The 25,940-nt window shown below is 38.0% G+C and overlaps 4 protein-coding genes across 7 annotated transcripts; 3 read left to right on the top strand and 1 right to left on the bottom strand.

The window, feature by feature from the left end:
• Window positions 1-52: 52 nt before the first annotated feature.
• On the top strand, window positions 53-1,830 carry LOC136264372 (prenylcysteine oxidase-like). The gene is made up of 2 exons (XM_066059103.1): window positions 53-463; window positions 512-1,830. Exons 1-2 carry the CDS (start codon window positions 136-138, stop codon window positions 1,678-1,680), a joined length of 1,497 nt encoding a protein of 498 aa, XP_065915175.1. The 5' UTR covers window positions 53-135; the 3' UTR covers window positions 1,681-1,830.
• On the bottom strand, window positions 1,780-8,730 carry LOC136264367 (serine/threonine-protein kinase Nek11-like). Its single transcript, XM_066059098.1, has 20 exons — window positions 8,501-8,730; window positions 8,317-8,401; window positions 8,181-8,261; window positions 7,479-7,597; window positions 7,398-7,427; window positions 7,312-7,346; window positions 5,579-5,705; window positions 5,470-5,527; window positions 5,324-5,415; window positions 5,030-5,108; window positions 4,897-4,982; window positions 4,779-4,841; window positions 4,671-4,727; window positions 4,384-4,447; window positions 4,162-4,335; window positions 3,136-3,312; window positions 2,606-2,662; window positions 2,500-2,560; window positions 2,363-2,450; window positions 1,780-2,074 (listed from the first exon to the last, which is right to left on the bottom strand). The coding sequence occupies exons 1-20, from the start codon at window positions 8,659-8,661 to the stop codon at window positions 1,897-1,899; spliced, it is 1,872 nt and encodes a 623-aa protein (XP_065915170.1). The 5' UTR covers window positions 8,662-8,730; the 3' UTR covers window positions 1,780-1,896.
• Window positions 8,716-16,515, top strand: LOC136264373 (UPF0489 protein C5orf22 homolog). The gene is made up of 8 exons (XM_066059104.1): window positions 8,716-8,812; window positions 13,516-13,926; window positions 14,657-14,936; window positions 15,125-15,196; window positions 15,492-15,574; window positions 15,626-15,677; window positions 15,973-16,106; window positions 16,362-16,515. Exons 2-8 carry the CDS (start codon window positions 13,565-13,567, stop codon window positions 16,483-16,485), a joined length of 1,107 nt encoding a protein of 368 aa, XP_065915176.1. The 5' UTR covers window positions 8,716-8,812; window positions 13,516-13,564; the 3' UTR covers window positions 16,486-16,515.
• A 1,465-nt stretch (window positions 16,516-17,980) lies between these two features.
• Window positions 17,981-23,562, top strand: LOC136264360 (transient receptor potential cation channel subfamily A member 1-like). 4 transcript variants are annotated; one of them, XM_066059087.1, is made up of 2 exons: window positions 17,981-18,503; window positions 20,762-23,562. In XM_066059087.1, the coding sequence occupies exon 2, from the start codon at window positions 20,768-20,770 to the stop codon at window positions 23,417-23,419; it is 2,652 nt and encodes an 883-aa protein (XP_065915159.1). In that variant the 5' UTR covers window positions 17,981-18,503; window positions 20,762-20,767; the 3' UTR covers window positions 23,420-23,562. The 4 variants fall into 4 exon arrangements, with proteins under 4 accessions (XP_065915159.1, XP_065915161.1, XP_065915157.1 ...); XM_066059089.1 differs by having other exon boundaries at window positions 17,981-19,211; XM_066059085.1 differs by lacking the exon at window positions 17,981-18,503 and adding an exon at window positions 19,243-20,112.
• Window positions 23,563-25,940: the final 2,378 nt, after the last annotated feature.

The raw sequence follows: 25,940 nt of genomic DNA, 5'->3' as shown, positions 1-25,940 counted from the left end.
ACAAACCGCTAATCAGGTTTCCTGTGTCAACTTCAAAGCACCGAGGGGACTCGTGTAGTGGAGGGGCGCAAATAAATCGATAAGCGCCCCCCGAGGATCGGAGGGCACGAAATTAGCTTTTGGCCAGAGGTGGTGATGCTGTGGATTATCCTGTCAATTTTAAGGTCAATCCCTCTAGTAGGATCTTTCTTTAGTGAGAACGATCAGTCATTGTACCCAGTTGTGCAGAGGCTACTGAAGAAGACGCGCAAAATAGCCATCATTGGTTATGGAGTGGGTGGCGCATCTACAGCTTATTTCCTCCGAGAGCTGCTCGGGTCATCAGTAGAACTGCACGTGTTTGGAGACGGTGAGGTTGGTGGGAGAGCCAAAGTCGTAGAACTAGCAGGGAAGAAATATGAAGCGGGGGCGGTTATTTGCAACAAGAAGAGCCTTTACATGGGAGCATTGACAAAGAAATTTGGTAAGTACATTAATTAAAGATTCAATACTCAATTGTTTGTGCTTGTAGGTTTGAAAAAGGCAATGGTGCCTGATGATAAATTTGCTATATTTGATGGAATTCACTTTGTATTCCAATCTACTGCTTCTACCTTGGTGACCACTTTAACACTGCTGTGGAGGTATGGATTTGGCATTTTTAAAATGCTGTCATACATGCACAAGCAATGGAGAAATTTTACTGGCATATATGATATGCAGCGTAAGGGTGAGACATTCACTGACCCTGCTGTTATGACAAAGGCAATGGCCATGGGTAATGACTCGTTTTACCATCTCACACAAATCTCTGCCGATGAACATTTCCTGAAGGAACTTGGCTGGGGCAGCAAAATGGTGAATGAACTCGTATCGGGAATCTGTAGGAATATCTATAGTCAAAATATCAGTGATATTACTGCAATGGTGGGGGCTGTTTCCATTGCTGGTGCCGAGGCCGAGAATTTGTATACAATTGTGGGAGGGAATTTCCAAGTACCTATGAAAGCATTGGAAACATCTGCTGTTGAGGTACACAATGCACGTGTTACCAAGGTATCTCGTGTGGTTACTCCAGATAAAACATCACCATCTTTTGTCTTGAATTACACAGAGGATGAAGTAGTTGGCCAATCAGAATATTGGGATGCTGTTATCGTAGCATGTCCTTTAGAAACCAGCGACATAGAATTTGTTGGCTTCGATACAGACAACTGGTCCTCCATTAAAAAGCTGAAATTCCACAGGACTGTTGCTAACTTGGTACATGGAAAACTCAACCCCAAGTTCTTTGGTGCAGGTGAACATAAAGCCTTACCCCAAGTGATTCTTACAACCCAAATGAAAAATCCACCAGTGGATTTCCAAACCATTCATGTACAATATCCAGTCAGCCTCAATGCACAAGAGGCAGCCACCATAGATACAGCACAGGTTTATCGTGTCGCCTCATCTGAACCTCTGACTGAAGACCAACTAAACCTCATCTTTTCAGAATATACCGACCACACTGTTGTTGACTGGACAAATGCTTACCCTGAGTACAATGTTCCTGAGAATCTTGGCTCATTTGTTCTCAGTGATGGTGTGTACTATGTTAACTGCATAGAACATATCTCTAGTGCCATGGAGATGAGCTGTATTGGTGCCAAGAATGTGTCGCTATTAGCAACAGATTACCTCCACAAACAAGACCAGTAGTCTATGTATCATATTCTTTCAGTAGTTTAATTTTGACATGTTACATTTTCAGTGGTTTACAAACACTGGGGAACTGTTATGCAGTTGTCTAAAAACATGTTTTTCATTTATATATTTTTATTATTTTCGGTATAACAAATTTTCAGCTCAGGATGAAAACTGACAGAAGAAATTCACAAAAATAAATTATAAGGTAGTCAATGTACATGTGGTAAGTTATTGCTGTTTCTCCAAGAAGATTAGTTGATCAATGAGGAAGCAGTCTCGTACGTTATTGACGATGCTCTTTAGTTCGGTCATGATGGTAACCTCATCTTTGCCGCTACTGCGAGCCTCATGTAAATAATGATACACCTTTCTGAATTTCTCCTCTCCATAGATAGCTATGCACTGCCTAACACCAGCTAAGGAACACGCATACATATGAAATGGCCATGTAAAAATGGATACCTTAAAACACTCTAATAGAACACATGGTACACTTTAAAAGCACATCTACACATAGGGTGAACAGTTTTCTACTAAAATGAAACCAGCCTCAAACACTGCAGTTTACTGTTACATGGTACACATAACAAAACTTTTGTTTAGTAAATCAACTACTAAACTATTACTAGTTTAGTATACCACTTGATAAAGCAGATCTTCAGTAGTCATAATTATTCAAACACAACAAGGATACGATGTGAATGATTTGATCTTTTGATCTCTTGCTAATGGCGTGAAGGGGTTACTGTCTCCTGGTAACACCTCAGGAGTAATGGGACCATCTGAAAACGAAGAGTGACATGATATTCAGCCAATCACAATACAAGTGACCTGAATCAGACGGAAGATCCAGTGCACCTTCTATACACTCTACTAGTGCTTCATAATCATCCTATTATGATGTCATCATTACATCATACTAGTCATGTGAGCTAACCTCTGATTCCTCATAATCACTGTCATCTTCAAAGTCATCATCCTCAAAATCATCGTACTGTTAGAATTGATACATTTACTCTACCCACAAATTTTTTGAGGGATTAAAAATGGCTCAGCAGTGGCCTTCATAAGCAGGTGGCTGGCTGCTATGACAGGTGTCAATGTACTACATACATTAGTTTCACTGATAAACTGATAATACTTGCACAGTAGAATGTGTTGATCACCAATTCAGATTCTACATAAGTTTTGTAGCACACAAAATAATGCTAATGGGGTTATAAAAAGTTCAATATAGTCAGTGAAAACGTGTAAATGCTAATCCAATATTTTAAAATGACACCAATAAACTAATTTCTGATGTTTCACTGTTTATCATGAGTTTTTGTACGTTATTCCAGTGCTTCTTATGTTGCCTGGGAAATAACTTCAAGCATGGGCTGAGGGCTCAGTACACCTGAACTATGTACATGTTTAGTCAATAAGTTTTGTACCGAGTAAAAGCTACAACCCACGTCCCTTACTGACCTCAGTGTAGTGTGTTTCTGCTGCGATCGGATCATCCGGGATAGTGTCCTGCTTGCTCCAAGCATGTGCAAGGCTGTGATTGGCTGCATCTAGCCCCACCCCTCCACCAGTTAGCTCCATACTCTCCATAGTTTCCACCAGCACATCATGATTACTTCCATTGCCAACTGGAGTAGTCTGAATAAAATTAGTGCACGGACTGTACATGGAGTGTAATCTAGCAATTATGCAAGCCAGCTAGACTACATAGATAAGACAGATTCAGTGCTTACTGCAACCTTTAAGACCATGATTCAATATGTATGGTCTTGTTACCTTTATTTGGGGCTAGGGTGATAACTACACAAGTTGTTGCCCTTGTACTGGAACATTATCGTGCACTTGGCTATTTTTAACATGTAGTACAATGTGTAAATTTCTCTCTAGACTCTTTGTAGAGTGAATGAGAACACTAATACATTAATTGGGTTAGCTATCCCCCCCAAGGTTTATACCTAAAGCCTTGAGAAATGGAAAGGTTTAATTGATCCCAAAGTTGTATAATCGAATAGTCAATATTCAATGAAATCACAGTAAAATTTCACCAAAATTGAGTATATTTATGCCTAAATTTTCAAAATTTTCCTGGGGGAGCACCAGACCCCCCTAGAATCCGAAGCGGCTTACCCCCCACCCAGCTTAATATTCTGGGTTGAGCCATGTAATAGGGCCGGTATGAATATGTAGTTATAACAGCCTTCAGGCAACATGTACATAACTAATTACGAATTTAAGTGTTTTTAACCAGCACAACATTTCCATGGAAAGACTGGTGAAAATCTTTAACATTTGGTAAATGCATTCTAGAAAACCTTCACTCAATATTACTTGCCAAAGTTTCTCTTCTAAATTTTATTACTAACAACAAATTAATTATTTTACAATTTAAAAATAGCAAAAAATAGACTACATTTGCGATAGGGTCTCAAGGTTACTACACACAAGGGCAATTCAGTTAGTCCACTAGTACTACAAACACCAACTCACATCAGCATATTTGCCCCGAGGCAATGAGACTTCCATGTTGTCAAGAAAGGTGTCGTCATTAGTATCAGCAGACACTGAGTAGTTAGGATCATTATTAGGAGCAACAGAGACTGAAAAGTTTGGATCATTGAAGACATCAGGATGTTCATCCACCCATGGAGCGACTACCCTTGCCTGCGAAGGGACATATGGCACTGATGTGGTGAATTTAAAAATGCACACCTCTTTTAACTTTCTTTCCTTGTATCGTTTTCTGGCTTCTGAGACACTCTGTCTTGTAGCTTTGCTACATGACAAGTTTCAGATAACATCAGTAGAGCAGACAATGGATATTGGTGGTTCTTCCTGTTAAGGCGCCCAGGGACTGTCCTTACTTGTGTGCATGGGTGTGTGTGTGTGTTGTGTGTGCGTGCATGCATGCAGTGTACACACATGTGAGTCCCAGATTTGGAGGGTCCTTAAAAAGCCATTAAGCAGAGGCTACTACACTGTATGGGTATGTCACAAACTTTAATTCTGCAGCTTTCATATCTGCTTGTTGCATTTTTCTTAACTTCATCTCTTCTCTGTCACATATAAATATGATATATGTGGCTCAAGAATCATTACACAATCACCTTGGAGACAGCACCCTAGCACTGTCAGAATCTTGTAACAGTTGCTTCTTCTTCATAGGATTCCTGGTGGAAATGGTTGAAGACACTAAACATAAGAGATCAGTTCAAGAATACTAACAAAGCTCTTGCAATAGCTTCTGCCTCTTCAGCTGTTTCTTCCTTCTTTGATATCGTTAGCTTGATGGACATCTTATGACTAAGATCCTGAGTGATGGTGTGTGTTTTTCATTCTTTATACAAACCATACATACTTGTAAGTGTCTTTTGATGAATGGATCTTGAAGGATTTCAGTAGCGCTGGGTCTTTGTTGAGGATCCTTGTTCATTACTCTGTCATGCATGCACATGTGGAACAGTGATCTACCATACATACATGACACACATGAGGGAATCCCCTTAATCCTGCCTGGTTTCTACCACACAGTGGAAAAGTGGTGGTGTTACCAAGTCTACGACAAGGACATCAGCTGTACATGAACACATGCACTACACACGAACTAACACATAAACCAGACACACACAGACATACAACAAATTATACAAACCTGGAGTATAACTTTTTAAGGTCAGGATGAAAGTGATCGGGTAACCGTGGGGACTCGCCCTCAACAATTTTATACATAACAGCCATCAATGACTAAACAACACACACCATCATAGTAACAACTACCAAACTTAAAATACCACCAACCTGAGCCTGAAAGGCGTGTTCTAATGTACACAGTTCATATAGAATAGCTCCCAGTGACCTTGTAACAGAATACACTCTGAAGCCAATACTAACATGACATGTAACCAACCAGACATCAGATTTTGAGTTGTAGCCGTCATGTTTTAACACCTCAGGGCTCATGTAATAAGGAGTGCCCGTAAATGTGGTTGCCATATCAGACGTGCCCATTAGAATCCGTGATATACCAAAATCACCTGGTGAGCAATAATTAAAAGTACTTTATTTTTACAACTTGCATAGCCAAATACAGTAGTGCTCCTCTGGGATGAATGATAATGCCACCCTTCTTGCAAGTTACATAATTATAAAGAGGTAGTCTGAAATTAAAATTTACTGATATATCTTGCTATTTCTTAAGGTCATCTGTCTAATTTGAAATCCCAAAGGTTGTATACAACCACTGGACTGGACTAGTGGACTTGTTTCTTTTTTGTTTGTTTTTCATTTTGGTACATGTTTGGGAAACTGGTTGTAGCTATTGCTACAGCACTGTCTGTTAATTATCTTAGGATTGTGTGCAATTCTCTCTCTTGGCATAATCTCTATTGTACGACTATCGTTTGTCTTATCATGAAGTATAAACCATACAGTACATGTGTATGTAGTGTTGTAGTAACCATGTATCCTACAAGTTAAAGTTATGGTAAATTAAGTGGTGACAGTTAACTGTCTTGCTATTCCATAGCTGATATAAAAGGGTTTTATAGTTTTTGCACGACAGCAATAACAAGTGAAATCACTTGCACAAGATTTCAACCAATCAAATTGATTCATTTTTAACTTTAAACTATAATTACAGCAGGTGACTTCTGTTTTAGATTTGTTGACGTACAATAACTTTTAGAACCTCTGTATATAGCTGAAGCTGGGCAATGTTGACAAGTCTGGCATGATCACACCTTTCTTTTGTGTGTGTGTGGATGTGTGGGGGAGTGGTCTAACTACATGGCATACTTACAACCAGTTGCCCAAATATTTGGTTTAAAAAGGGAAAATACCTGAGTCCAGTAGTCCAGTCCAGTGATTGTATACAATGCGTTATATGCATTCAAAGGACCAGCTACCCACTCAATACAGTGACCTGAAAAATTGCTTTTCACTGCACCAAATATATTGGGACATGATTGTCACACAACTCTCTACTACAGAGTGAATGGTTCCACTGTGCTTACTACATTTATGTGTATGAATGAAGGAATCAAAACATGTCAACACTACACAGATGTCACAGGCACTTATGCAAATACGAAATATTTGTACACATTAGCTCATTGATAAATGTACCCAACAATGATAAACAAATTGCTGAAATTTACTTGCTTGCACAGAAAAATTAAATCTGCATTATGCGCCTTTGCGTATATGACCACCCACAGTGGAACCTGTTAATCAGGACACTTGAAAATGAGGATACCTGTGTAACCTGGGCACTTGACATTGGTCCCAAGAATCTCTTAGCATGTACGTAACCAGACCTGGGACACTTTTTGTCTGTCCCAAGGTGTCCTTAATACACAAGTTTCATTGTACGGACATTGAAAACAGACAATACTGCTGATTGCACGAATCTTTAAAAATTGCATGACGCATGCATTTATGTGCACACAAGAATTGAAATGTTTTGTTTCACGGAACAAGTTGCTTACATTGAGAATCTTAGTCCCCGACATCAGCAACCTGTTCCATGAAACAAAATGTTTTTAAATCTTGTGTGCGCACACACGCATGCGTCTCGCAATGTTTAAAGATTCGTGCAATCAGCAGTGTATGATTTGAGTATTGGTACAGGGCCACACCTACCTAATTTGATGTGATTGTTCTTCAGAAATATATTTCTAAATTATAGAAAGTAATTAACTGCCATGTGTAGTAAATATTGTACATACCTTGTTTTTAAGTCTCTGTGTAATATACGTCTGCAAGAATTAAGGAATTCAAGTGGTAATTACTTTTCATGTATACTGCACCTTTCATGAATGTATCTGACTGCGTTTGTTAACTGAACAAACCAATCAAGAATGAGTGATGTTTCAAACATTTTCCCAGCACTTTTACGAGCTTGAATCTTCAAATCAAGGTCACCTCCCTAATAACAGACAGACACACTATTCTGTTCTTAGCTCTTAACTGGGTACTGTGTAGTTTGTGTGTGTATGCAGGTGTATGTCCCTGTGCTGTTCATGATGTACATACTACATGTACTGTATCTATTTGCACACATGTGTATGTGAGTGAGCAGTGAGCACCACAAATGTGCAGTATGGATACAAGTAGAGCGTGTGTGCATTATCTTCCTGTACATGTGTATTGTTTATACCATGTACAGTACTCTTCTGTACAAGCAAGCATGTATTGTATTTTTACATATAGCACACACAATAAGTTCAGCAGGACCACATATCCTTATTTAAGCAGTTATTCTGTACCCTATAAAATGTACTAGCATACTGACACCCTTCGGATACCTTCTCAAATACCCAGAACCCCTGGGAATAATATTTCAAGGATGTAGACAATGTTCATGGCCCTGTAGATGTTACTAAATTTGTGTGGAACATTCGGGGTTTATAGAACATCGTCGGCCATCAGATTCCTGAGAAAAGTACAATATTTCACCCAGTGATGCACACCATTGGCAGACCCCCGTAACAGTCTACTTAGATGCATACCTCACAGTACTCAGTGATAATACAAAATTTTTCATCCTCCAAGAAACTGTCATGAAATTTCACGATGAATGGGTTATCTAGCTGTGAGGGGGTGGGGGGTTAAAGTTCACGTGAGGCAGTGATGTCAACACAAAACCTTAGCCAGTAGTCGTGCTTCTTTCACGGCGTCCACTGTTTCGTCTGGTTTAATGTCGCCCACTGAAATCTCCTTTAGTACTTTTCTAAATAACACAACACATTAATTATCACAAATTGCTACAGGCACCTCCTTATCAAAAGCGTTTTTCGAATTATCGACTGTCTATATGTCGCTTTTTTACCTTTCGTTGTTCGCTTTGATGTCGGTCACTAGAAATGCCGTTCCAAAATGTCCGCTTCCCAGTTTCTTGCCTACCACATATCTGCTATTGAGAGTTCGCTGGCTAGAAGTGGCGGAATTAGATTGACCGCTGGCCACAGGGTAGTTTTTAGGAAGGGGCATGATTCATAGATTGTTTTCCATCACTTTTAAGTAGTCATTTATCTCAAGCGCCTCCATAAATTTATAAATTATATTAATAGGCGCTTACAGTTTCTACGCTTTCATCTGAAGGCCGGTCACTGCCAATGGAAGGGGCGTGGACTTGAAAAAGGTACATTCTATTCATAGCATGGTGCACGTAAATGCTCTGAAGTTTTAAGTAATAAGTTGGATTTTACCACGTGATCAGGTAATACGTCTGTTTGCGTCATTGTCAAGTTACCTCTGCAAGAGTAGCTGAAGTTGAATTGCTTCCATTGAAGTTCAGCTTCTGAGAGCTCTTCAGACTAGTCTTGCATGCCATCTGGTTTGTTTGGTGTGTGTATGGGCGTGGAAAAACCATTCTGGTAGCCATCACCAGATTTTGGTCGGCTCTAAATGTGTGTGTTGTGTTACTCTCTAACATCTCTACCATACCAAACAGGACAGTTAAATACTCTAATATAACAGTAAAAATGTTTCGTAGAAAGGTTAGTGCATGTCCCACATATGTGACCCAGTCTGACAAAACCAGTATTATCGCCCATGTCAGCAGATTCGATTTTTCACCCAGGACGCAAAGCTACATGAATAAACTATCTAATTCCACAATCAAAGTCAGCTAGACTTGAGTGGTCTGGTTTTGCTGGCTGCTTTTGCCAAGCCCAGTGGCGATCCGTACGTGTGGTATGGGGCCTTAATGGAGCTCTGGTCAGCCTGGGGATGACTGTATGTGGCTGTACAGCTCTGTGGTGTTGAATAAGTACCTCTACTGAGAATTTCCTTTCGTTTTAGCCAATTTTGAGACCTCAACAACCCAAAACTTGGCCTAATTCATTCTTGCACCTTCCTTTTCAATTTTTGAACACCATCTTGCCCGCCTTCCACCCATTTTGCAGCTCATCTGATGCAGTCAACCTCGGTTTAAAAACTATCTAAAATGGCGGGAAACTTAGTTGTTGGCTACTTGCACATTGGATGCTGTGGAAGGTAAGGAATTGGTGTAAAACGTGTGACTCTTGATTATTATATTAACGTGTTAACTGAAGTACCATGATACTGTAACTGAAGTATAGTTTTGATACAAGCATGCATTTGTGAGTTATAACGGCGAATCAATTAGTATTAAATGCAGCACATTACGAACAATAACACAGTCTTATCACCCTTGTTTACAACAACCTCTTCTGTACAGTCTTCGTGGAAAATGATTAACAGTTGGCCAATTCTGCCGCCAAAGTCACCATCGAGTTGTACTTCTTTCACAGCAATTCCTGGATTGTATTTCTTGGTTTCATCGTCAGTGGTGATGAGTATCAAGACTGCTGTGATGTCCACACATAAACTCTAAAGGATGGAAAGCTCATTAAGAATAGGCTACACTATTGAAATTCTCCATATAAACACCTTACAAGTATGCGGAATAATATTGTAAACTTCTGAATACGTAACGTTATTTTAATGTTTGATAATAGGTACCGTTCGATAATAGGTCACTTACGCTATATTTGTTGGAGTTGGCACATATAAACATGTTGGGATAGTTACGTAGAACACATAGTTCACCTACCAACAAAACTCAAGGTTAATTATACCAGACATTTTTATTTTTTTTAATCTTTACTATATTATACCCATATATTAAAAACCCAACTAGCTTATGAAGACTATTTTCCGACTCCATGCAGTCCCACTAGTTTCCTTTACATCAACAACTTCCTCCATCCCTGTGGTGGTTACAGATTTGATAAGCCATACGTACCATATTTACCTGGTTAAATGCTGTGACATATATTACCTAAGTTCCAAAATTAATGTGGTGACTATTCAAAATCAGCCACCACTTGATACTCAAAAGCCCAAATCGATTGTGGCACCACTCAAGTGTGGCTACTATTGAAGGTACGGCAGTTAACCAAGAAGGAAATACGGTAGTTTCTCATTGTATTGCACAATCATATTTCCTGATGACTAAGCATGGGTTTGTATATCAGTAAGTCTCTATGTCTCACAAAGGATTGACACAGGGTGTATAGGTTTTATTGATTTGAGCTTTGTTTTAGTACATAACGAAGTAATTTGGGGGGGTGGGGGAAGGTGAGTGGTGATTCCAAAGGTTCCATGGAATCAAGGGCCTTGACCACCTGAAACATTTAATTTGGAAGTCAAATATCCCTCCCCCCATCTATAAATTGTCTAGGATAGATCACAGTAGGTTTATCTATCTAATATGGCTACCTTATTTAGCTAGCCAGCTCACCATAATAATTCTACTCAGGGCCGCCCAGAGAATTAAGGGGCCCAGGGCAAAGAGTTAAAGTGGGGCCCCAGGGGCAAAGAGGTTTCCATTCTGAATGACAACTTCACCCAAGCTGTAAGTTGAAGACCAAAAAAAAAAGGTCATTGCATGCTGATAATGACAATAGCTACCCATATCTCCTTATTTATAAGCTTGCTACACTGCTCCTCTGAAGAATGCTGTGACTGCTCTATTAGAGTATATCGATATTTTAAACAGGTATTCAAGGGGCCCTTCATGGGGCCTCCTGGGGCCCCTTCAGGCTGGGGCTCAGGTCAAATGTCCCAGATGTCCCCCCTGTGGGTGGCCCTGATTCTACTCAACTCTTTGCTTCTTCATACTTGGCATTTGTCCTTCATTGAACTGCTACCATCACCAGTTTAAGTGATTGGCATTAACTAGAAGTTTAAAACTTAGGATGTACTCCTTAAGTTTTGCTGCAGGGAAAAGTGATAGTGTCTGTTAGCTGATGAATATTGGTGAGTATAATGTGTGTTATATCCTATGGGGCGGTTTAGTTGTAGTTAAGGAAGAATCAGTAAGTTGCCTAGCCATTCTATAAAGCCTACCATTTTGGAGGTTTCTGGAATGGTTTGGGTATAAATTAGTGACAACTGGGACCATTCCCCCCCTCTCCCCCCACTTTTATGGGGCAAGAAAGATCAATATACTCTAATAGAACAGTCAACTACTCTAATAGAACAGTCAATTACTCTAATAAAACAGCCAATTACTCTAATAGAACAGTCGACTATTCTAATTTAACAGTAGTTCTTACATTTTCTTTAAAAGTTTAAGTAACTACTTGCAAAAACATAGTAAAATAGTTTAAAATACTCTCTCAGGGCTTATAAAATATGAAAATATTCCTGGGGCAAGCCCCCAGATCCCCATGGATAACATTCATATCTGTTGTACACTTCATACTCCATTGTGTCAATTTCACTGTCACAGTTGGCCCCCTCACACTTTGGCCTGCTCCACCGCTCCTGCTAAACGTTGAAATCCAACTACATAACTATAAATTCAACTAGCTATATTAGCCCTGCTGCAATTCATTTGTAGCTAGGTTCAGAGTAGCTACAAGGGTGGCATATAGTTTCCATAGCTTTATTGGAAGAAGGCTTTAACTCAGATGAAGACTGAGAAGTTTTAATAACTAAAGTCCCATTGCATTTTACCCAGAGCTTTCAAGTTTCCTACAGAAAGCATTGATCCTGCATGATTTAATGAGACTGCATACTTACCACACAAAGATAGACTGGATATATGTAGTATTGTGCCCTTTCGATTCTGGTAAAAGTGAAAAGCTAGTCAAAACACCATTGCATTTTCTGCATTGCAGAAGTTAAAGAAGTGCTCAGAATGTGATGGCATTAGATGATAATGAGCCTTATCCACAAAGACGTTTTATGACATCACGAGAATAAAAATGACTGCGATAGTTGGGGGGCTGTTGTAGGGCCGAGCAATACTGCCATTTTAGTATCACGATCGATACTAAAGCCACTATTCACGATACTGAATAGTTCATGATACTTAATTACAAATAAGTCAATCATAGCTGGTGCCACATAGTGTATTGCTCAGCATTCCTGCAGGAAGTCCTTATAGGTGATAGCAAACTAGCCACTATCATCCTTGTTTACAGTAACAGTTATTGTAACGCATTCTTTGAGGTTGTTATGGTGTTCACACCTCTCTGCAGGGGAAACCAGATGGATGGACTTCATCATTTACAAGGATTCTTAGCCAAGTGCTGCATAACAAATGGATTTTTAATGACAGTAATGTACAGGCATGGTATCATGATAGTTAATAACAAAATATCGTGATATCGATACTTTCAAAATATTGCGATATATCACTAAAACGGTAGTATCGCTCAGCCCTAGACTGTTATACAGGCACCTACGGAGATAAATTTTCAATCGCTCATATTTCAGCCAGGAAAGAAGGCATTGAGTTCTAGTCATGTTTTAATTTTTTTCTTCTAAATAGCGTACATTTACAATAGCTTTGTTACTTTATAACCATACCTGTCGGTTAATGGTCAATATCTCCATGCCTAGCTGAAATATGAGTGATCAAAAATTTATCTCCATAAGCGCCTGTATAACAGTCCCCAACTATCGTGGCCATTTTTATTCTCGTGATGTCATAAAACGTCATTGTGGATAAGGCTCATTGTGAGCATCAGTAGATCAAAAACTAATCTGTTTAAGCATCAAGTTTTATTAAAATAATTTCAAGCATTACAAAAGTAAAACCTTACCAGCATCTGGGGGCTGTCCCCCAGACCCCTGCATCTGAGTCCTGGAAACCCCCTTTTAAGAATCCTTCAATCTTTTTTACAATGGCCTCAAGTATTCAGTTGAAACAACGTTGAGGCATGTTTTTTACTATCACAATTATCATAGTTAGCTAGGCTGTACCTGCAGGTGGAACCACATTTTCAAATTTCTGTACCTTCCCTGTGTATGCAAGCAGACTTTTGTATGCTTCAAAAATATATTTTTAATGTTTTTATTTTCTAGACTCGGTGCAAGCTTTGTCTTCAAGTTGATCTTCTTTTATTATCTTGAAATGGCAGAAAATGTCAAGTTAAGACGTTGGCCAAAGATACCAGTGTATGTTTGTGAGGATCATCATGAAGTATTACCCCACATTTATCGCGCTATCGGCTCTCGTCATTTACCATTTACTGGAACTGTTCTAGTACATTTTGATGCTCATCCTGATCTGTTACTGCCTGACATACTGGCTGATGACTGCTACAACAAAGAGATTCTGTTTGAGACAATTTCAATTGGAGACTGGATCCTTCCAGCGGTGTATGCTGGTCACCTGTCTGCCATTATCTGGTACAAGATGGACTGGGCTAGTCAAATACATGCTGGTAGCTATACTTTAGGAGTAGGTCGACATAAAACCAGTGGAAAGTTAAGGTATTATACTAAATATAAATGTGGCCATCTCAGCAAGAATTCACATACGTAGTTTGCATGATTTCTGAATTTCCGAATATCTGAATAGGAAATTTATCCAAAATTCTAATGGATTTCTAATTTCTTTGCAGTATTACAATAGTGTTCAAGGAATAGGTTACTAAACTTTTGTCCTATTGTGGTGAGTAATACAAAATTTCCAGAACTCAGCTTAGCCTACATGTTACCACATACTTACCACTTTATTCCTGAAATATATGTAAAATAAATGGTAGCTGTCTTTATAATCAGTTTAAAATAACAGAACAGGCCATATGGCGGATCCAGGATGGGGCATTTGGGGAAAATCCCCCCCCCCTCACCTTGTGGAGTAGCCATAACTAGCTACTACTTTTGATAAAAATGCTAAACTTTATGTCAAGCCAAGATCAATTGATAACTCATAGAGGAAAATATGCACATTTTACTAGCATTATTATTATCAAACAAATATTTTTTGCAGTCCATCAGATACTGATTGTGTATACATAATAGAATCATATCACATTTTAAAGTTGATAGATGTTTTACAATGGAGAAAGGCCATCTACCTCTTCAGTTTTCACATACATTATGTAATCAAAAATTAGTTATTGATTAGGAAAACTATCCCAATAATGTCCAATGTACTAGTTTGATTGTTGATGGTGAACTAAACTACATTGTGTGCTGCTTGTTACAATGATTATAGGACCACTCTCGCTGAAGACTATTTTCTCAGTGAATTACTGTATTCACCTCATGAAGACTTGGACAATGTACACACTATTCCATTAGTAGTGGTGTCATTCAGTAGTAACAGTGAGTTGGACCTAGTGCCAAGTACTAAGAGGGCTAGAATTGAGAATGACAAAAATGATTCACCTAATGAGAAAGCAATAAAATTGCTTGATGGTGCTCAACACTGGATATTGGATATTGACTTGGATTTCTTTTCCACTGCTAACCCATTTTGTGATCCATTCACAGAAGTAAGATACATGTAATATGTTTGTATATGTGCAATCATTTGGTGATGCTTTTATATTAGCAGTTTGAAGAGCATTGCGATGTTATAAAATGTGTGAATGAGATGTTACACCAATTTCTTTGCATACATCATTGAATAATTAGCTTCATTGTGTTACTCAATTTTTTTCTGATGTGTCTAATGTTTCAGGAACAATTTACATTTCTCAAACATCTCTACCATTTCAATAACAACTCTAATGGCAGCGAAAAAGAAAAACAAGTAAGAGTGTTGTGTGTGTGTGTGTGTGTGTGTGTGTGTGTGTGTGTGTGTGTGTGTTGTGTATAGTGTGTGTGTGTGTGTGTGTGTGTTGTGTATAGTGTGTGTGTGTGTGTGTGTGTGCGTGTGGTGGGTGTGTGCGTGCGTGCATGGGTGTGTGTGTGGTGTGTGTGTGTGAGGGTGTGTGTGTGTGTGTGCATGGGTGCGTGAGTATGGGATCTGTATGTTGCATGTGCACAAATCTTTGATATGTGAGTATGTGTCAGCATGTATGTTATGTGTACATGTCACACTGTAGCAAACACAAGACAATCATGGGATAAAGTTAGACAGTCTTAAAGAGAGCTGGATTAAAAACAAGATTGGAATTGAACATCCGAGGTAGCTTAGACTACTCAGGTCACTCCCCATAACTAATGTTGAATTATATAGAGCAAGAAATTTGGAGGAACTTGTGAATAAACAGTGCATAAGTACAAATAAGGTACAGTTTGTTTACTTTATTAGCCAAACAAATTTTGGCAACTGTAATACTTCAATAATGTAAGGCAGCCCATAAAATTTAAATTCTTCGTGTAAATAGAATTCCATTACATGCTTCAGAATTTGGTCATACACTTCCATTAGGGAGGTTATTGGAGAAGATTGTTTTGAAGAAAGCAGATGATAATACTTGAGATACGTACCGCTGTTGTTTATCTTCTTATACAATTGAGATCCTCATTATCCATACATTGATGTTAAAGCATATAACAGGTTATAAAGTTTGTTGTGTACAGATACATTTGTGTGGGCTGATGTCTGACCTTCCTCATCACATCAGTTCAGAGCAAGAGATTACTGATACTATCAAGCAAACACAGAAATGGATAGGACAGTTACCTCACCAGCCAGTGATGGTCACTATTGCACGGTGATTCTCACATCATACAGTGGAACCTCAGTTTTCTGAACCCCTTCAGACCAGGGGTGGTCCATTGTCCATAAAGTCCATATCTCTGAAACTGTGTATAAATAAATTTAAAGAACATGCATTAGTAGATATTTTTGTATTTTCACTACCCTAATACAGTCACTTCATAGTTTGGTTAACCGAGAATCCAGATAAGTGGGGTCTAGATAACTAAGATTCCACTGTATTTCTTTCTGTTTAATGGTGGTCTTTTAGGTCTACAGATGATGGATACACTCCAGGTGACCAGGTGGGCTTTATTCAGAAACATGTGCTAGATATGCTGAACAATGTATTTGACAACCAACTTGATGTAAATCAATGTTATTTGGATATATGACGAAATTTAATACTAAAACCCATGGCATAATTAAGTGTGTGGTGTAACATGCAGATAGAATCTATTTTCCATCTTTTTTTTTTTTTTTCGAGTACACTTGTCATTTGCATTACTTCTTTAAAAATTATATCGGAACGTGATTCTATGTCAGAAGTGCACATTAATCGTTTCTAATACAAATGTCATTCGCATGCATGGTGAAAATGTTCATTGTTCGATTCATGTATCAATTAAGACTCAATCAAACTTCAAGGTGTGGCTGACTTAGCTTGCTGGGAAGTTAGATATGTACAGTATGTTCTCAGGTGTTGGATATATATGTATGCTTACAAAAGTTCCTGGAAAACAGCAATGGCAGGTGGGGGTGAGAAAGTTTATATGGCCTTATGTTCAACACAAAACAGAATCACTCTTTTGAGGACTTGTGACAAAAAATGAATTCTTTATGTACATCTCAAATTGGCCAGCATATATGCATGTGTTGTTAAATAACACTCAGGGGATTATTACTGTATAGGTTACTTTGTTCACTACTATTGGAATAGTTTCATTTAATCACTGCTTCATGCTACCGTTGAGGGTGATAGATAAGTAGTTTACGTAAATACTGGTAAATGTCTGTATAGTGGCTGTTACTGAAGTCTTCATCATCACATGTAATGTGTAGCGACAAAAGAGGATGAGATCCAGACTTGTATCAATAGTTGTGTTTCTTTTGTTTTCTTATGTATAATTTTTGGCACACATTAACTATTCCTCAGTATAGCTATAAACAGACAAAATTATGAGAAGCACCAACACCTTGTATGTTTGGAACTGAATTTCTATATTTGTCTTGCATATGTATAAGGCAACAGATTTCTGAGCATGTCAGAAAGTCCAGCATAAGAATTTCATCCTTTTGCCCATTTAACTACATACGTACTACTGTAGACCCATACCATAAGAATTGTCATAACCTAGTGTGATTATGTTTTTCTCTTTATATGAAAATAATGTGGCCAAAAACTGTAGCTTTGTTCATGGAAATTTCAATCAATTAAAACCAGATATACAAATTAAAGTTACAAAGTTTCACAATCCAAAAAATGGATCAAACTTTGTGTGTGAAAAGGTACTTTTTACAAATTGGGTCACAAATGGTATTTATCTTATTTTTTATGAGACATGTCGATATTTATGCCTGTGCAAATTATCAAAAAATGCTATAAAGTTTATTGTTGAGTTGCTTTGTAATGAACGAGGATTAAGGGAATAACCAAACTTGAAATGGGTGCACTTTTAAGAAGTTGTCTAAAATGAGGAAAAAGCAATTTGAACTATATTGAGTTGCATAAAATTGGTTTATTATTAATACCAGTAAGGCTTCTGTTTTTATCCTACACATAATTTTTCGTGATGTTTACATATAGAAATTCTTGCATTACATGTAAGTTAATATTAAGTTTCATAGTTATTATTATTATTAGTACTTTACAGTGACCAGCACTGAGGGTCTGACAGCAACATGTGCTGCAGCCTTTGGATTACCTAACCTAATGAGAACTGGAGACTTTAAATGATTATTTAACCTAGCTAACAATAAGGTGAAACAGAAAAGGGCCAAAGAAAGGAAAAAATCCCTCCTACCCCAGGATTCGAACTATAGGCCACCCAATGTCTAGTCGAGTGCCACACTCAGTCTCCTCCAGGAGGGATGGATTTTCTTCCTTTAAACCTAAGTATTTATTATTATTAGTACAGTTACAATGAAACTGAGTGTCCTGCATGTGTATGCCCTTGGTCATGCAGAAATAACTGATAGTATACCGTACGGAGGGAAACTTTGGAGGGGGAAAATTTGGCGAAACAAGCAAAATATCACTGTTGGCGAAATAAAATTTGGCAAATTGTTTGTAAAGCGCACGCCCTATTTAATTAATTAGATTACTAATCGCTGTGCCTGCCCTGAAGCGAGAACTGGACGAGTGCCACGCCTCTCAGCGGTTCGGCGCCTGGAGTCAGCTACCAACTAAAAGGTAATACTAACAAGACAGTAGATCTACACCCTCTGGAATAGTGAATATCGTAGTCGCTACTTGTCACGCCCGTTTCGAGGTGAAGTTTGAGGATACCACGTCCACGTGTACAGCAACTAGCTACCTAGTGAGGTAGTCGAGGCAGGCTTGGCTTCATGCCTGGCCCACTATCCTTGGTCTAGTAGAAAATTGATTAGTTTGATGCTTGGTTTGCTATTTTCTTCGCCACCAAAATATTTGGATGGGGAAAATTTGGCGAATTCATGGTAATTCGCCAAATTTTAACGGCGCCAAAGTTTCCCTCCATACGGTAGCTACAGCATACCCATACCTACTACAGGATAAGACTGTAATTCCAAAAACTAAACATGTATGGCTGATTGTACATTGTAACCTGGCATGGATTAGCAGCAGTTGAAGCAAGCCACCATACTAACCACAAACCAGTCACACCGCAATACTGCAAAGAAGTAGACGAGAAGAACTACTGTTTGACTTTTATTAGATAATAAATAAATGCCATTCTTTGATTTAGACTCTACAGCTAAATGAGAGGTATAACACCATGCAAATGGTTTGTCAGTTGTCAAATGCAAGAAAAATTAAGGCATGATCTTTTATTACACTATACTGTCAAGTTTGGTGGCATCTAAATAATTCAGCGTACTTATTAGATTGAATGACTCACTCAGTTGGAACAAGATTACAGTAAGCTCAGTATACCATAGTGCTATACTACATTTATTACAGGTGTATTAAATCTTGCAAATTGGCATGTGTGGTATGTGTACACACGTGAATCGAATGTTACTTGTGAATTGCAGACATGGGGCCAAGTACATTTGAAGTACTTAAGTAAAGTACAAGTACCTTTGAATTTTCCAAGTACAAGTACTCCAGCAACAACCAAGAGAGTACTTAAGTAAAGTACAAGTACATGCTGGAAGTACTCTAGTAAAGTACAAGTACATTTTGCTGTAGCAAAATATATACTGTATTCAGTGTATTGTAGTATGTAAGTGTACCTAGTGGGGTTGGTACTTTCAGGTTTTTGTCAACCATTTAATCTCTTAAACTCTTAAAATGCGCTAACTTAAGCAGCAGAATTGTTTTTGTTTGCCAGAATGCTATGTCATCATTAATCGTGGCTACATGATACATAGTAAAGTTAGAGAAAGCACTAGAAGAATTGTACACTGCACCTTCATGCAATTTTGTTATGTACCCACTGTGTACAAACTACATACAATGTTTGCAGTACTTACAAGTACGTAAGTACTCAAGTACATTCAAGTACTTAGCAAAGTACTTCAGTATAAGTACAAGTACATTGGGGAAATTAAGAAAGTATTTAAGTAAAGTACAAGTACTTTCGAATCTGTACTTAAGTGTAGTTAAGTATAAGTACTCATGTACTTGGCCCCATGTCTGGTGAATTGAGTTGCATACAATCCTTATTGCCAGTCTGGTCACTACAAAAATAAATAGTACACTTCTTCACACAATCAACAGCGTTTTGATTTTTTTTTTTATATGTAGCATTCCAGAGAGTTGTATTCTACTGTTTACTACTCTACATATGTGTTTTCAAATGATAGACCTCATGGTGGTATGTTGCATATATGCATGCATGCAAAAGAGTCCCTACACAACACTGCCAGACAGATACAAGCCATTTGGGATAATGAGTTACTCTCTAGAATTCCTATGGATATAGTTACATGAAAATAACAAGGAGAAAACATCCTGACCACCTGGTAGACTCCTGTAAGTGTTTGAGCGTAAATCGGATGGCTGCAGGTTCGAGGCTACCTAGGTACAGTCATGGATTTTTTCTCCTTTCTCCAACTTTTCAAACACACCTTAAGTAGCTAAAGTCTTTGAGCAGGCTGTAGGACCAGGTGTCCTACAGACCTTCAGCACTTGTGCTGTAAAGCATTAATAAATTTAAAAAAAAAAATAAATAAATAAATTTGAATTTTCCTGTACCATAGGAAAGAAGTACATTTGATCCACAACATGGCATAGACCATGCATTATACTGCTTCACCACAATAAAATCCAAGACATTTTCTAACTGCTTAGTAGAGTTTGTTTTTCACTATATTTGAATAAGTAACAGTGCCTGAAGCTAGCATAAACAGGTCAGTAGTGTATATTGTGGAACTTTTAAGTCCATATGGCAGCAGCTATATTGTAATGTATATTAGCAGCAATTAATACTGTGTTAGATCAATACTTTTAATCTGTTACTGCAGGGTACCATGGAAGAAATCAGCAAGTCTACCAATGTTCTTGCAATAGAAGAGGGGTCACCTCATAATCCTATACCAGAAGAAACAAGTTCATTTAGAAGAAGAGTAATGCAACCTACAGTGGAAGAACTAGCAGCCAAAGGAAAACTCAGTGAATTACAACAGATAAAGGACTATACAAAACTGCACAGCAAGAGTCAACATGGGTTTACTCTCCTTCACCATGCAGCTAAAGAAAACAAAGCAAAAATAATTGAGTTCTTGGTAAGTAAAGGATGTGACATTGACGCTGATGATGATGATGAGCAGACAGCTTTACACAAAGCAGCCATGTTTGGTTGCTCAGAGGCTGCTAAGGTTCTTCTTGAAAATAGAGGTGATGTCAACAGAAGTGATGGCAATGGAAACACTCCACTTCACATAGCCATTATTAGTGGAGGCGATGTTAAGGTAATCGAGACGTTGATTACAAAAGCTGACCCAAGTATCAAGAATAATAAGGGTCAAAATGCACTTCATGTTGCAGTCAAATACCATAAAATTGATACCATCAAATTGATCCTCAACCATCCACATATATCTACAATTATTTCTGATCCTGATGATGAAGGTTACATACCACTCCATCTGGCAGTAAGTTTGGGTCACTTTGACACAACAGAACAATTCCTGAACAGACAAGACCTAGGTATTGACATTTCTGCATCCACTAAGAAAGGAAAAACTATTATCCACCTAGCCGCTACTGCGAATGATGCAAATCTGTTGGCTTTCATTCTTGAGGTTCCAAACGCCTTATACCTCATTAATAAACCAGATAAGTTTTCACATATCCCAATCCATGATGCCGCTGAACATGGAAGCCTAAAGCAAGTTTCAATGTTGTTGGATCGAGGTAGCATGATTGTTAGCACTGTAGATGGTTATACACCTCTTCACTTTGCTAGTTTCAGAGGTCATTTGAATGTTGCAGCAAAGTTAATAAAGCGGCATCCATTTCAAAAAGATTTAGTCACAAATAATGGTGACACTGCTTTGCATTTAGCTGCAACAAATGGTCACTCTACAGTTGTGAAGCTTCTTCTTGACAATGGAGTTCCAATAACTCATAATGCACAGCAAGTAAGCTTTCTTGACATTGCAGTTTTTAAAAAGGACAGTAGCGTGGCACTTGTGGCAGTAAACCATGGTAGGTGGCAAGAGTGTTTAGATTTAGCCTCACCAAATCATCCAGCTCCAATGATTCACCTTGTTGAGACACTGCCAGATGTTGCCCAGGCCGTGATGGACCACAGCATAACTTCTGCACAGCTCCATCCACAACATCCTTGCTATTGGAAGCAATATGATTTCAAATATCTCCTGGATGGAAAAAACATGAAGGCCTATCATCCCCATCGTAACTGGTATCAGTTCATATTACATTACTTACAACTTTTGTTTACAATCTCCGATAAAAATGATGCTAACCCATTGAAGGTAATAAAAACCATGCTACAACACAACCGGAAATGTCTTCTTGTCCATCCACTACTGCTGACTTTCTTAAATCTAAAATGGAGAAATTATGGCAGACTGTATATACAAATCAGAGCTAGTTTACTAGCAGTGCTTGCCATTCTATTAAGCATATTAATAGCTGTTTCTAATCCCCCCAGGTGTCAAGATCATTTGACTGGTAATTGTACAAAAGATATGGATAAAATAAAATGCTCTGGCGGGGAAGCTTGCGGTCTTGATGGAAAAGTAGGTATTGCGAGTGTCACTCTTTTTGTAAACTTTGCATATATAATTATTTTAGTTTTGCAACTTATCTCCTATATTCGACAAAGGAAGGTTGTTCACTGGTTCCATACATTTGTTGAACTTGGCACTGTAGTTTCTACTGCCATCTTTATCCTTACCAATCCAGAAAATCGTTGGCTGGCTGCTGTAGGTGCTCTCTTGTGTGCTTGGGTGGCTCTTAATCTTTTCTCTCGTTATTTTGATGTGTTTGGCTTGTACACTATCATGTTCTATGACTTACTGTTCAGAATTACAAAAGCACTACTGGTTGGCTTGTACTACATTATTGGATTTGGACTAATAATTTACATTCTTATTGGAGAAGAGCCTGAATATAGGGATCCAGTACTGGCTATTTATAACACTTTTATTGCAGCACTCCGTGGCTTTAATTTTCAAAGACTTACAGAGAGAGAAGATGATGGTACACTGCTATATACAAAGTCCACATACGCCGTTGCACTGGTATTGACGGTGGTACTTACTATAACGCTGGTAAACTTACTCATTGGTATTTCAGTTGGTAGCATTGGCAACATACAGAAAGATGCATTGCTGCATCAAGCAAAATTGAAAATACAGCTATTTCTTGAGCTGGATCCAAATATTCCAAGGCAACTGAAAGGGAAAATAATTCCAACGTCTTATAAAATTAAGGGATCAGCTTCCATCACTGACAGAGCATATAGTCTTTGGAACTTCATCGTAGCTCAATTTGCACCATACATTCAAGGTGAAGAGCATGAAGAAATGAGAGAAAACCAAGAAGACAATAAAGTGAAGGATATACACTATCGTATCAAACAAATGGAGCGTCAAGTAGAATCAGTACTAAAGCATCAGAAGGCTTTGATGGATAAATTAAAGAATGAGTAATAGAAGTAACAAGCATTATATTTAAACGTAGCTTTACTGATTTGTAACGGCATGTGCTGTATTAACTATGCATAAATTATATGTGTACTTTGTCCTCAAGAGGTTTTTGTGTATTCAAAGTCAAAAATAATACTCTAACAGAATATCCTAAATCAAACACATGACACTATGTAGAAGCTAGCTAATGTACTTATCAAATTCCATGATGCACTCCTGATTCCTCAGTTTACGTGGTGTAAAAATACATGTGGCCACCATTCAAACATACTGTAGGTGGTGTGCGGAAATACATTCAGTTTGAAATAGGAACACGTCATGATGCTAGCTGTCTGAATCAATTTCAACTGTTTATGGAAATCTCTAAACTTCAAAATTCGTGTTTTAATTGAAATTATTAGGTTTCCTAATTACTAAAATCAATTCTCTTTTAATAAATTATAGACATCTCTTCCTAGATGTGTGTCTGCTTTTCTACCTTTAACCTGCTATCACAGCCATTTCTTGGCAACCACTTTAGATTTCGCATCTTTTTCACCCTGGTGTTTTGGAAGGGCCGTACCGGACCCTTTGGTTGTGTGGTTAGATATCACTTCTTTTTACTTATATACTCAGTCTTCTTTTATTTGTCTTTGTTTTTTACTGCAGAAAGGAGAAAGAGTCCATAGCTGAATTATTTTTGTTCATGGAATTTTTTTCATTAAAATTAATAATGAAATTATCACATGAACTCTCTCACGCTTTGACTTGAACTCTCTACAAGTGACTTCTAATGTATGTAGCTGAATACTCTACAGGATGATGTAGCTGAACTCTTTACAGCGTGAATTGCTTGTCTATAGGATGACTTGTTTGTAGCTGAACTCTTTACAGGGCAAATTGTTTGTAGTTGAACTCTCTACAAAATATTCCAAATTAAATAAGAAACCATAATTTTGGGGTAAAGTAAAGTGCAGGAAGGAATTTATACTTGTGTAGTAAGGAGGTTCTGTAGAGCCATAATGAGAATTTTTGCAGAATTTTGTAGGAATATTCCCACACTGTTAAATTTTGTAAAAGGATTCCTACACACTGAGAGTAAGACATCTTCTTGCGGTGTAGGAATTATTCCTAAAATGTCCTGCACATTGTGCCTGTGTAGGAATCTTTCTTACAAAATTCAATAGGGTGGGAATATACAAAATAAGCTTGCCACAAGATAAAATTTTGGCTTCTTTTAGTTTGGAACATGTTCTATGTACACAGTGACTTGTATTGTAGCTGAACTTTCTACAGTGTGGGATGTAACTTGCAAATTTTAAAACTTAGCTAAACTCTCTTTATTCCTCTAAAACATTTGCAAGACAGACCAATAGTCATAGTTAAGATGCCATAGGTCATGAAGCCATAGAAGTAACAGTTTCAGACTATTTTTTAATCACATAATTATTTCATACAGTGGAATCTCTTAACAAACTCCCTGAATTAAGGACACAATAGAAAAAATCTCCATTAAGATAATAAAAACAAATTTTAGTCCTAACAGGTCTGGTCAATTCATTTTTTGCCTCTGAAAGAGGAAATCTCTATATTGCAGCAAAATATGACCAAAAATTCTGGGTCCCAAAATGTCTGTAATAGAGAGGTTCCACTGTATTAATTTTTACATTCCAGGTTTGTACAGGAACAAAATACTCCAGCAAGCAAGATCTAAAATATAATTATATCTTTTGTCATTATCACAGACCTAGGTAGGAATATTTAAAAACATACAGCTACTTGCTGTGGGCTGTAGATGTGTGAAACAAGAAGAAGAGGATGGAGATTAGAGACTATTTGGAAAGTTCAAAAACTACTTTCCAGGTGTATGTTCAACACAAGCTTTAGAAAGATTTGAAAGCCTATGGAAGGCTGCTTCAATGTGCGTCTATTAGAGAGTTTTGAAAATTTTCAGGCAGATCCCTATTATGACCTACTATCATGCATGTTTCGTGACAAAGGATCTATTCTAAACAGAAGGCTGTGTATAGTCCACTACAGAGGGATCTAGTAATTGTGGTAACTTTATGGATCATGGCTTGTCCATGCATGCATCTGAAAGCTATAGAGTAGCTTGTGAGCTAGTACATCACCTCTGTACAGTTTAACAATTTGTCATACCTATTCCCCTGTCAAGACAAAATATAACAGATTGTTACTTGACTTTTTAACTTCCATGTCTTACCATAATGGATTGGTCAGGCATAACATCCTAGCTATCAAATGAAGGATGAAGTGTAGGGGAAAGACATAACATGCTTATGATGACCTTGAAGTACTATTTTTTTATTATTTAAAGCTTTACAGCACAAGTGCTGAAGGTCAGTGTAGGACACCTGGTCCTACAGCCTGCTCAAAGACTATAGGCTAACTCCTCTCCAATTAGTAACATTTGCTAGCCTAACAGCAGTGCTTTTAATGATTACTGTAAACAAGATTTTTCAAGGGGGAGAATTTTCCCAATTTTTGCAAATTGGCAGTTGTCCATGTATTTTGACTGCATACA

Source organism: Dysidea avara, chromosome 8 (genome assembly GCF_963678975.1).
Source record: "Dysidea avara chromosome 8, odDysAvar1.4, whole genome shotgun sequence".
Lineage (NCBI taxonomy): Eukaryota > Metazoa > Porifera > Demospongiae > Dictyoceratida > Dysideidae > Dysidea > Dysidea avara.
Note: the sequence above shows the minus strand (reverse complement) of the source record. Positions and strands in the feature narration are given on the sequence as shown.

What these genes read in the sequence shown, in the direction of transcription:
- LOC136264372 (XM_066059103.1), top strand. Translation starts at nt 136, where the DNA reads ATGCTGTGGATTATCCTGTCAATTTTAAGGTCAATCCCTCTAGTAGGA. An exon ending in AGCATTGACAAAGAAATTTG is followed by an intron (nt 464 to 511) that starts GTAAGTACATTA and finishes TTGTGCTTGTAG; the next exon opens with GTTTGAAAAAGGCAATGGTG.
- LOC136264367 (XM_066059098.1), bottom strand. Translation starts at nt 8,661, where the DNA reads ATGCCCCTTCCTAAAAACTACCCTGTGGCCAGCGGTCAATCTAATTCC. An exon ending in TTATCACTGAGTACTGTGAG is followed by an intron (nt 7,598 to 8,180) that starts GTATGCATCTAA and finishes GTCTGTTATTAG; the next exon opens with GGAGGTGACCTTGATTTGAA. An exon ending in ATGAAAGCTGCAGAATTAAA is followed by an intron (nt 4,448 to 4,670) that starts GTTTGTGACATA and finishes CTTGTCATGTAG; the next exon opens with CAAAGCTACAAGACAGAGTG.
- LOC136264373 (XM_066059104.1), top strand. Translation starts at nt 13,565, where the DNA reads ATGGCAGAAAATGTCAAGTTAAGACGTTGGCCAAAGATACCAGTGTAT. An exon ending in AGTGCATAAGTACAAATAAG is followed by an intron (nt 15,678 to 15,972) that starts GTACAGTTTGTT and finishes TGTTGTGTACAG; the next exon opens with ATACATTTGTGTGGGCTGAT. An exon ending in GTGATGGTCACTATTGCACG is followed by an intron (nt 16,107 to 16,361) that starts GTGATTCTCACA and finishes GTGGTCTTTTAG; the next exon opens with GTCTACAGATGATGGATACA.
- LOC136264360 (XM_066059085.1), top strand. Translation starts at nt 20,083, where the DNA reads ATGTGTTTTCAAATGATAGACCTCATGGTG. An exon ending in AAATGATAGACCTCATGGTG is followed by an intron (nt 20,113 to 20,761) that starts GTATGTTGCATA and finishes CTGTTACTGCAG; the next exon opens with GGTACCATGGAAGAAATCAG.